The sequence below is a fragment of the Pteropus medius genome, unplaced genomic scaffold, assembly GCF_902729225.1.
Source record: "Pteropus medius unplaced genomic scaffold, Ma_sr-lr_union100, whole genome shotgun sequence".
NCBI classification, from domain to species: Eukaryota; Metazoa; Chordata; class Mammalia; order Chiroptera; family Pteropodidae; genus Pteropus; species Pteropus medius.
In genome coordinates this window covers 11,552,666-11,564,878 of record NW_024354500.1, presented here as the reverse complement: position 1 = coordinate 11,564,878, position 12,213 = coordinate 11,552,666, and the positions used below count along the sequence as shown (strand labels likewise).

The 12,213-nt window shown below is 34.5% G+C and overlaps 1 protein-coding gene across 20 annotated transcripts in view; it reads right to left on the bottom strand.

Moving 5' to 3' along the window:
* The window catches only part of SNAP91 (synaptosome associated protein 91), a 125,433-nt gene that overhangs the window by 73,039 nt on the left and 40,181 nt on the right, over positions 1-12,213 (bottom strand). For all 20 annotated transcript variants that reach the window (XR_005650678.1, XM_039852840.1, XM_039852839.1 and 17 more), the window contains 2 exons: positions 10,540-10,651; positions 3,723-3,829 (listed from right to left, as the gene is read on the bottom strand). Coding sequence is in view for 19 of the 20 variants with exons in the window: in XM_039852840.1 (XP_039708774.1) it covers positions 3,723-3,829; positions 10,540-10,651 (219 nt within the window). In the remaining variant the exon portion in view is untranslated. The remainder of the gene's footprint in view (positions 1-3,722; positions 3,830-10,539; positions 10,652-12,213) is intronic.

Here is a 12,213-nt window from a genome sequence, read left to right as displayed (position 1 = left end):
GAAAGAGAAAAAGCATGGGAGCATGCAAATATGGGAATATATTAATAAAGGTGAATTAATGAAGAGAGTATAAAGGTGTTCACCTAAGCTACTTTATCAACTTTTTTGTTGATTTGAAAATTACTCAAAATAAAAAGGTGGGAAAAATGCAAATCATAACTTCAATTATCTAATTTTATATAGATGATTAAATTGATTCTCAAAGAAAAAAAGTGGGTTAAACCAAAGTCTCTCTCTTTGAAAAACCAAGTGCTTTGATTATACTAATGGAAATGTGGAAGTAAATACACGAAGTCTAAGTGTTGGGCTCTTATTAAGACAATATAGCAAACTGGAGATTGGAAGACCCACTTGTGCGTCAAGTTCTGCACTAACTTCTTTCCTCTGCCTTTTCTATGACTAGATTAGTCTCTCAACCTGAGCACTTTTGACATTTTGGGATGATAATTCCTTTTGGTGGTACTCTTGTGTACTGTAGGATATTAGCAATATCCTTGATCTCTACCTACTGGATGATTGTAGCCCCACTTTTCTTCCTCTATCTATCTATTGATATAAATTGGTTATTAAAGTCTCTTACTATTACTATGTTACTATTTGGTTGTTACAACCAAAAATGTCTCCGGATGTTGTCCTCTGGAGAGGAGGAGGGAGTAAAATTGTCCACTACGGGGAATTGCTGGTGTAGAGAGCACTGGCCCCCATCTTTCTAAATCAACTTATGCTAGAGAGTTCTCTCCAAATACAGGCTTTAACTGCTAATGACTGAACTCTGGCTTTAAGGAAGTCACTGATGCTTCTCTATACTCACTCATATTATTACAAATTATGGAAATTATAAACCGAGGCAACTTCATTCCATTTATTTCCATATTTTAATACCTCTTTAGATGATCCATTAAAATAGTAATATGAATAAAGTCAGCCATTTTTAAATGACAGTATTATGGATCCCTAATATTGGAATCAGTTTGGTAAAGGGTGATGTGTTTTATTAAATGGATAATTCTGTTAAAGACACGATTTAGGAATTTTTTTCCTTGACATTGCTATTTTTACTGCCCTGAATTTCTGAACCACAATACAACTGGAAGATTGAGCTGAAGTATGATTGTATTACAGAAATCTCATCACTTTGTGTCTACAAATATTCTGGGAGACTTAACTCCTATGACTTGGTATTTACCTTGGAATAGCAAACTAAAAATAACTTGGTTCTATAAAAGGGAAGTATGTTCAGCAGAAATATCTGTTACCTATAAAACAAACATTTTACAAAGTTTCAGTTGTCTGCTTTATGAGCTTTCAGTACAGTCATCTCTCTATAGCCGTAGATTAAACCAGTCATAGATCAAAAAAGCTTGGAAAAAAAGTTACATTTTTGCTGATGTGTATTATGTAGTTAGACTTATGATGGTTGTGTCCATACTGAGCATGTACAGACTTTTTCTTCTTGTCATTATTCCCTAAACAATATAGTATAACAACTATTTACACAGCATTTATACTGTATTGGATATTATAAGTAATCCAGGGATGATTTAAAGTATAGAGAAGATGTGTGTAATTTATACACAAATCCTATGCCATTTTATATAAGGGACTTGAGCATTGGCAGATTTGGGTATCTAGAGGGGGCCCTGGAATCAATCTCTGTGCACAGCTAGGGACAACTGTTTAAGAATACAAAACATGATAAGTTTTTTTGCATGTCAAGCAATTCCACTGGGAAATTTGAATATTTCCATAGAAATTATTCTACTACTCTACATTTCTTTTAATATGACAAACAACTTATTGTTAACATTTGCCAAATACTCAATATAGCTGTATTTTTTAAATGACATTCCGGAAGTCTTCCACACACCCTTTAGGCAAATGGTACTAACTACAGGATAGCATACATCACATGACTACTAACTGGAAGACAGAGAAGCTTTGTACATTTGTCAAAAAACTTGTGTATTAACCAATCATAACCAAACAACTAAACACTAGTATTCAAACAATTACTGTTTAAATTATGAACAATGAAATTTTAATGTGAAAGAAAACATAAATGGTTATGGTTAGCCATTGTAGTTAGTGTTTATTCTATTAAAAATAATTTTGTAAATTAGTATCTATCCTATGAAACATTAATCATAATGTTCAAATAAAAGTAAAATATTTATTATTCAATTATTTAAGGACAGGCTTTCAAAATGAGGTCTGATTTCTGTGACTCTTATTCATAAAGGCCTGAATTAGGTCTATGCTAAGAGAAAGTAAAATTTTACATGTAAAAATAGAAGGAATTGATAAATAAGTACCCCTTTTCTCATGAAGACCTTGAGCTAAGTCTTAAGCTGATTAGAGAAATGTAAACCCAAGATGTCACATGTCCAGGTCCTTATCTGATATATATAGTAATAAATGGGAAAACTGGAAAGCATGTACATTAGAAATTAGTGGAACAATGAAATAATCTGCTCTAGGTGCTTAGGCATAATTGATTATTTTCCCAGAAAGAAATTAGGCAAATTGTACTAGATTACATTGATAATTATGGTCAAACCATGGGAAAATCATATCAAACACAAAAAATAAAACTTGTGTAGCAGCAAAAGCAGAAGTTTCAAGCAATATTACCCTTCCTTAAAGATCAACAATATCAATTAATCCATGAAGAAATACACATGAACATGCTTTAATGTATACGTAATTTATATAAGTTAAGCTTTATCTTTTGTTTCCCATGTTGTATAAAAAATATTTTTATTCTGATTACAAGCTGTATGGATCAAAGCTGAAGAGACAACATTTTACAATACTATTTTGGTCTCAGCATTTGAATTTTGCAATTATTACTCCTGTGAATAAATGAGATTTAAAATATAATACATGGACTAGACTGCTTTTGAAATTGTGTATATAAAATGCTTGTTGTGTGCTAAATTCTCAAAAATGGCAAAAATCACAAAAACATGTCATGGATGTCCTATGCCCAAGGCCACTGTACGTTTTGCTGTTGAGCTTTAGAAGCCCTTGCACACAGCATTCCAGTCAGTCCTAGTAATATAAAAACCCATGTAATATAAAAACTCATCTGTCATCTTGCCAAAGGACTACAATAACAATGTCATAATTTCCACTATCAGTATGAATCAATAATTGGATTTTATAAGCTTAAAGGCCAACTTACAGATAACCTGAGGAACACCGACTGTATGGCTACACAATTATTTTAAGTATAAAAATTGTCCTTAAGAAACAATTTATAAACTTTATAAAATTGTATTTTCTGTTTTAGTTTCTCATTGTGTTTCAGTCATTGACAAGTTAGAAAGGTCAGATTTTATGATTAATCATTTACACACTAAGAACAATGAACCGACTTTTCTAAGGTTTTCTTCTAGGGTTCAATAAAAATGAAGCACTTTGTTACAATCGAAGATAGCTGTTGGGTGGGATGGCGGAATGGACCACTTTGTGAAATAGTAAATGAGCTCAGATCCATGAAACCTTTATTTGAAGACAGAATGATCATCTGGGACGCAGGAGTACAGAGTACGGCTCTGAGTGAAAAATTGGAAGGGATGATTTTTAAGGTCACTTCCAGTCCTAATACACCGTTACTCTGTGGCAATATTTCTTGCCAGATTATAAATTTTATCATTCACCCTAGATACATGAGCTAATATTTGAAAATCATATTTCCAAGAAAGCTTAGTATTACTTACCTCTGCAACTTTGAGAAATTCAGACACTCTCGTCATTCTAGTTAGAAATCGTTTGTAAATTTCTAGAGCATCTTTACATTGTCCTTTCTTCATTTCAAAAAACTTTTCTAGAAGAGATGGACAAGCATTTTGCAAAGAGTATTATATTCGATTTTATTCTAAGCTTATATTAGTAGTAGTATTTGAAGCTTAAATTAATATTTGAATCAAAACACTTGGCACTAAAATCTATAAGATCCTAAAGCACCCAAACAAGGGGACCCTTGGAGTAGTTTAAAAAAGGTGTTATGTTCTAAGGTGTCTCACATGAAACAATTTAAATAATGAAAATACAATTAAAGTAGAACATATGAAATGCCACAACAGGTATCCCAGTTATCTGATCCAGCATTCCTACTATTGTTTTGGAAAACTGCATCAAATTTTTCATGATAACAATCTCAAAAGTTATGACTGCATTCAACAGCATCCTTATTTTCTTACTAGCTCACTATAAACCAGTAATTTATATATCGTAAAACAATCAAACGTCCCTGAATCAAAGAATTCTCTGAATGAAAAGTTGGATGAGATGACTTTCAAGGTCACTTCTAGTTCTAATATGCTATTACTGTGGCAGTATTTCTTGCCAGATTATAAATTTTATCATTTACTCCAGATACATGAGTTAATATTTGAATATTATATTCCCAACAAAACTTAATATTAGTTACCTAGAAATTGCAGAGGTAAGTAATATTAAGCTTTATTGGGAATATAATTTTACACTCCATATAAATTAATACCTAGTTTTATTGGTCATGAATTATTTATTTCAAACATTATAATGTCTCCCTTAGCGCTAAAAGGCTGAAGTTCTGTGAAAAGCATTTGATTTACCAAACTCTTCCTGACTTTGTATATAATTGTATCCTCTTCCTCAATCTGTATTTTTCAAGATAGAAAAACATGATCAATTTGCTGGTCTTTTCTGCCTCCCAAGATTAGACTTCACAGTCATTAAGGTACTACAGCAGTGCCATTACAATTGCAGGCTGACAGTGTATTTTTTCCACACAGTTTTAAAGAAAACCAGCACTCTATCAGTGTTTTTGCCAGCCAATCATTCATTGGTTCATTCAGTCAATAATTACTGACACTGCAGATAGAGACATGGTAGACCAACAATATCTCCGAGGCAACTCTGGATCATAAATGGTGGTTTAGATCATCATTATTTCATATCTGCACATGGTTAAACATGTGCTATTTTTGTATTCTTCTATACTTTAAAGTTCTTGATTTCATTCAGCATGTAATTTTACTACTTCAAAAGTATTTTTAATTTTCTCAAGGAAGGTTTAATAATATATAATTACACAAAGAACTAATTATTGAGGGCAGCTACTCATTACCTTCTGTTGACAGTCTTTTCGTAATTTTACTTTTAGCATGGACCACCCCTGTCGGGTACTCAAGAAGCAAAAAGATCAAGAAAATAAATACATATTGTGCTACTTGTTAAGATTTGAGAGGAAAGTGAGTCAAAAAATGGCCAAAGCTAAGGATATTTTCTTTGTCCATTCTATCGTAGTTTATAACGATGCAGACAGAAGCATGGTGCTAAAAGGAAACAACTCTTTTTTAGTTTAAACGTTTGAAAATAAAGACTTATTCTGGTAAAAAAACAACAACAAAAAAAACCACTTCTCTTTCTTGTTGTACGATCTTCACATAAACAATTTCTAAATATCTAAATTACATTTCTGTGATCTAAGTTTAGTTCTTTATGTCAGATTTTCAGCAATAACACAAAAAGAGAAATCAAACTGAATAATCCCCATTTTCTTTTAAAACTAATGCAACAAAATTTAAAGCAATTCTTCTCTGTCTCTTCTGGATGCTTTTTAAATTGTACCTGTCTTGGTAATTTAGGATTCAGCAACAAAAGAGATTCAAACATAATGGCTTTAGGTTATAATCTCGTAATTGTTTCTTTAATACTGGTAGTAACACCAAAAGGCAACATGTACTGATATATGCAAAGTTGTGAGGTTTCTTTGTTCCCTAAGAGACCAGGGCAGGGTCCAAAGAAATTAACGCTTGACAGAAGGGCTGGGTCACCCAGAAATGAGCCTCTGCCTTTCTTTAATATTAAAGGCAACACATGTTGATTTTCAGTATTTGAAATGATCAAACTTGACATCTGTAACATGAATCTTGGTAAGGTATTGATAAATACCCCTATCATGTTAGTATTAACTTTCACGGAATATCTGTCCTGAGAAAGGAGCCACACAGAAAGGAATCTCATCCCTGTAAGACAAACCGAGATTCTGAATATGGACTATTATTAACGACCACCAGTCAGTAAGGGAAATGTCTTCTAAATTGAACGTCAGAGTTTCAATACAGTGATCAAGTGTTTGTGAAGATTCGTGGCACCAATACTGATTCCAACATTAGATATAGAGAACTGGTCATAAAGTCCTTGATTAAAACTAACACATAATATATTTATAAAGTTAATTCCTAGCACTATCTAACAAACAAATAAAAAACACACCTGTCTGAAAACACTTAGGATACTAAGTGTACCTATCTTCTCGAGTGTTACTTTTACAAGAGCAATTTGACAATGCCAGAAGGCAGCCAGCCACTCAACACCAGAATGTCATCAGGCAAGAACATACACCTCTACCACTTTTGAAAAGTCAGGTCTTTAATAGGAAAAGATGTTAACTCTTCTCTTTTCCTGCTCCTAACCTTGGCCAATAGACTATATTTTTCAAATTAAATATGTACTGAATGGTATTTTAATATAAAGAGAAAATACATTATTAGTACAATCTGTGATGTCAACATCAAGTAGAGCAGCATTTTAAGAAGCTGTTCAAGACAACAACAGAGGAGAATCACATGGCTTAACATGTTTAATTGCTAAACGAATTGTGAAGACAATAAATCCAATGTTCTTGAACAGAACTGGGAATGAAACAAGGGTACAGTGGTGAGAGAGTATGAGAATGAATCAACCGGGCATGAATTTGAGTAAGGTGAGCACATCACGGGTAATTAAGGTGTTAGGTTTAAAAGTCTAATTATATATAAACAGAAAAAAGGAGATTAAGAGGGGCAAATTCAAGAGTTCAGTTTCGGAGATTGTTGAGTTTTAGGTAAGAACACAATATCTAAATCTAAGTTTCTACGAATAAGAAGACATGCAAAACTGAAGCTCAGAATAAAGGTAAAAACAAATAATAGATTTGGGATTCAACATAATGAAAATGATAGGTTTTACAATGAAGAATATACAGAAAGAGCAGATGGTAGATAGCTAGAAATGAACTTTAGCAAAAGCTCACATTTCTGAGTGTTAAGAAAGCATAAGATTGGCCAACAAAAAGAAAATGAGAAAATATCTTATTTGGCTTACCAATAAACTCTCTCACATGAAATAAACGTAATATGGTTTTGAACTGCATATTATGGACAGCAATCTTTCCCCACTAAAGGCAAAAGCTCCAAGGGCACAGTATTTCATCTCAGTGACTGGCGCACCCAACTTCCATTCTATTTTTTTCTAGACTCATGAGAAGCCAGGGTTTCAGATGAAAGCTTAGTTCTGCAAATTAGACAGACCTGTGGGAGATCTAGAAGGTGAAACTGAGGCAGAAGCTGTCTTTCCTATACCTTTTTAGCTGTTTCTTATAACAAGTTATACTATCCTAGGAGTGTGAGATTATCTTCCGGCAGCATTCCATTGTCTACCCTTCAGCTTCCTGGGTTTTGAGAAGTAATGGTTATGGTTAGAGCTGCTTGATCTGACTCCCTACTATCTGGATTATAGCTTCAGGTGACCATTGTCCAGCTTCCTAGGATTGCAAGACAGCCAAAGTGGGAACAGCAGCCTATTTTTAGCATACCATAAAGTGGCAGCCTCAGTAGTAGCTTCCCCAGCGTGGAAGAAACTATTTCAGTAGTCATCTCAGGAGGCTGAGCCTAGTTCCTGCAGGGTTCCAATAATTACATAAACACCTAACTTCCTGTATTAATTCCATTTTTATTTAGAATATATATAGTGATTTCTGTTTCTTTTTTTTTTTAACTAAATTTATTGGGGTGACATCGGTTAATAAAATTATATGGGTTCCAAGTATTTCTGTTTCTTGAATAGACATGGTATTAGATACCTGAAGTAGGAGAAATCAGACCTTCAACAATGTCAAATATGGGAATCTAGGATTAAATATGTAATCTGATTAGATGTGAAGGCATAGATGACAACCTGCTACTACTACTGAAAAATTGGATTCTCATAGTCTGTGCTATACAGGAACAAAATAATTACTTATGTGATCATCTATGGTTTTCTGAAATGAATACCCAGAATGAAGCTTATCAGACCAAGTAGCTGCTGGGACAGATGCCATGATGGGAGCAAGGCAAACAGAACTGTGGGTGGATGGCTGCTCCTGAATCTACTGGAGAGCTTAAAAAAGAAAATGACAACACAGGGTTTTAAATTATTGGCTCAAGGTTCCATTCAGACTGTGGTACTTTAAGCTGTTCTGAAATAATCTTATCTCTTGCTGACACAGGGCTGTCATAGCTAAAAGTCAGATTGTTTAATCTTGCGAGTTGCTGAATTATAACAAATGTGAATAAGTTAAATTTCCAGCCTTATCACGGTTTCTTTTGTGAAAGTAAGACATTTCTTGTGAAACAAAACTGAGAAAAAAGCACTTAAGTATATTCCATCCAAAATGAACTATTCTTTCTTGAAAAAGCTTTTCCCTCTCAGTCTGAAAAAGCTGGTCCTGCCTTGCTTGGGGATCCTGAAATCGACCCACCTTTCATGAAGGAATAAAATCTCCTCACGCCCTCTCCCTGCACTTCTTACCCTCCTCTCTTTGCCAACAGCTTCAATTCCTAAATGAGATTAAAATCCAGCAATTCTGGCATGCCTGATGGAGATGAGCACAAAGTCTGACCCAGGAGGAGAATATTACATGCTAAAAGAAGTGCAAGATTTTGTAAATTTATGTTGGCAATAGGCTTGTCAGATAAAATGCCAGGCACCGAGTTAAATTTAAATTGTAAACAACAAATAATTTTTAGCATGGGCATGTCCCAAATAGTGCACAGTACTTATCAGTACAAAAAAGTTATTCATGTTGATCTGAATACAAATTTAACTGGGTATCCTGTATCCACCTCCCCATTCCCAAGTCTGTCAATCCTAAATGATAAAAAATCTAGAGAAATGGAATGCATTCTAAAGGTTCTGAGCTGGAAAGAAGAAAGATCACATTAGATTTTATAAAGTAATTGATAATTTATCAATTTGGGTGACCATCCTAAAAAGGATGGATTCAAAATGCTAGCCTGAACATCTGAACATCTGGGAGTGGCTCTAAGACAGGATTTCTCAAAATGAAATCCCCCAGACCAGCAGCAACAGTATCGCTCAGGACCTTGACAGGAATGCAAATTCTCAGGGCCTTCCCCAGACCCACTGAATTAGAAAGTCTGGGTTAGGGTCTAAAAACCTAAATTTCAATAAGCCCTTCAAGTACTCTTAAGGAAAGTCCTAGAAGCACAGCCAAAACACTTTCCCCTCATCTCCTGCAAAAGGACCATTATCAGAGTGACTATGCACCAGGGGAAAGGGACATACCCAGACTTTTCAGGGACACTGACTCTAAGCTGATGCTACTCCCTGGGGATCCAGAATGTCACTATATGATCTACCAATCTGGGTAGAGAAGTAGTAAACAGACCTCTCAGAATAAATCAAGAGCATCAAATTATTTTCATCCCTTGCAAATGCAGACCAAAGGACATATATCCCACAAAAAGGCCTCAATAATCAGGGGGCTAAGAGAACTCCATAAGTTGATGAACAAACTGTCTGTTGCATCCGAAATGGAGGTTATGAATTGGTTTAGTCTGTCAATACCTGAGATCAATGCTGAGCTTCCACCATAGCACCATACTCTAGGGAGTATCAACTCATCCACCAGGTAACAAGATAGGGATTAACTTCTAGGGAGGAGAGCAGCAATCTTTCTATACTGTAACAGATAGTTTATCTGAATATAGATTTATCATCTCTGCCCACATTGCTCTGCCAGTACCACCATCTGTGGAATTACTCACCATCATGGTATCTCATACCACACTGCCTCTATTTTTACTGCACAAGAAGTGAGACAACAGATTCACCCCACAGAATTCATCAGTCTTAGCATGAATCCCATCGGTCCAGAAGGAGCTGGCCTTACATAATGATGGAATGGCCTGCAGAAGAATCCATTTCAAACCTGCTCTATGAATATGCTTAAAGAAGTTAGGGATTCTAATATATACTCTGAACCATTGACTAGTTTATATGGTATGTTGTTCACCTTAGCTAGAGTGCATGGATCCAGGAACCTAGGAGCTAAAGTGGACCCTCTCACTATTATACATAAGAAGGTGGCAGTGTCTTATTTCCTGTACATCTCCAGGGGTAGTGTCAGAGGTAGTTGTTAGCACAGTGGAATAGTTATTTATTGTTATGGAACTTATTCCTAGAGGCAAAGCTTAGAACATACTCCTTCAGTCATTCTGAAATTTCATAACCACCAAAATCCCTATATGACATCCCCTCCTGCTTGAAACATCTAGATGCTTTCCATTTCTTGCTCTTAATCTTGACTGATATGAGAATATACAGAGAAATGTGACCTGAATGAAATACATATTAAGGTTTTTATGTACTAAGTCTGCAGTATCCAGATCTTTGCATTTGATCAGCCTTCATTCAAAGACGCCATTCAGTAGTTCTACCTACCAAGTAAGTTAATAACTCCATCATTGTAGCAAGCAAAGAGTTTGATAAGATCTTTGAAAAGAAGCATAAATGCAGCATTTATGACACCATTTGTTAGCTCATTTGGATGCACCTAGAAGATGAAAATTTAATGTTAAAAATCATATCATCAAATGACAATTTTTCTGAGAGCACATTAAAATGTCTCAAATGATTTAAGAAATTAATCCATATTCTATGTTATATAATTATTTTAATTATTTTAGTAACCCTACCAATATCAAAAGATTGATTTTTTTGTTTGTTTCAATTTAATACAGTGAAGCTAGTCCTATCAATTATAAGACATATATACATTCTATTTGGTCAGTGGTCCATAGCTCACTCAAATCCAGCTTTTAAACATTTGGCCTTTTTTTGCTTTCACTATGTTATATTACATTCTTTCACTTCCCCTATGGAATGTTCTCTGGGGAAGAGTTCAGGCTCCAAGGTCCTACAGGGACTCAGTGAAGACGCACAGCACAGGGAATAAATACCTTAACAGCTAGTCCTAAAATAATTCCTGAGACTCACAGCATTAACTTATCCACCAAAAACTCTAATGACCAACACAAATAAGAATAATTTCTTCTCATCCCTCAATCCTTGTTCACAATTTCTCAAGCTCTGCTCTTTTTCCCTTTATGACTTTCGTCTTTTAAGACAGTGTCATTATGAAGGGCAAGAAAAGCAAAGAAAAATTAATATACAAAAAGAAAAAAAAAGCTAAGAAAAGCAATTCCATAAATACCTAGTGAAGTCCTTACTATAAAATCTGTCAAAAAACAAGATGGGGAGCTGCTTTTACTGAAATGTCACAGAGCTGGGTATTGTGACTAGGATTCAATTTTAGATCACACCATGTAATTATAACAGAGATTTTAAATTATTAATATTTGAGGAAAATTGTTTTAAACAATTATCAATAGAAGAAAGCTAACACTGTGAATTAAGAATCTTATTATATGTCAAAATATTTTATTTTCATAAATCAAATATGTTCACTTAATTAAACTATTTATTTTTAAATAACTGTAAATCCACATGCAGTTGTCAAAAAATACAGAGATTCCCATGTACCATCTACCCAGTTTCTCCCAAAGCTAACATCTCATAAAACTATAGCAAAATATCACAGCCAGGATACTGATATTGCTAAATTCACCAATCTTATTCAGATTTCCCCAATTTTACCTGTGTGCATTTGTGTGTGTGTGTGTGTGTTTAGTTCTATATAATCTTATCACCATAGCCAAGAAACAGGTATGGTTTTAAGAGTCCAGTCATGTTGATATTGTCAGGAAGAAGAACTATGGCAAAACAAAAATAATTCTCTTTGGTAGATAGTATCATTTAAGCAGTGTCTATAAAATGACTTCTAACAGCAGGCTGAGTTACTTAGCTGCCTGAAGGTACATTTTGCAGTTACATGCTATTAGACACAATAGGAGACCACCATCCTGCTGCAAACCTGGGGTTCCAAGAACGCACCGCTCTATTTTTCCAGGGCTTACGTAAAAACCTGGTAAACTGCTCATTCTGGGCAACTCAAATCATCTCCCTTAAATTAAGTTCTTATCTTATCATCTAAATGAGAGAGATCTAAATCTGCTTCCTGAGGATATTCCCATCTTCAAATAAAAGACAATATTG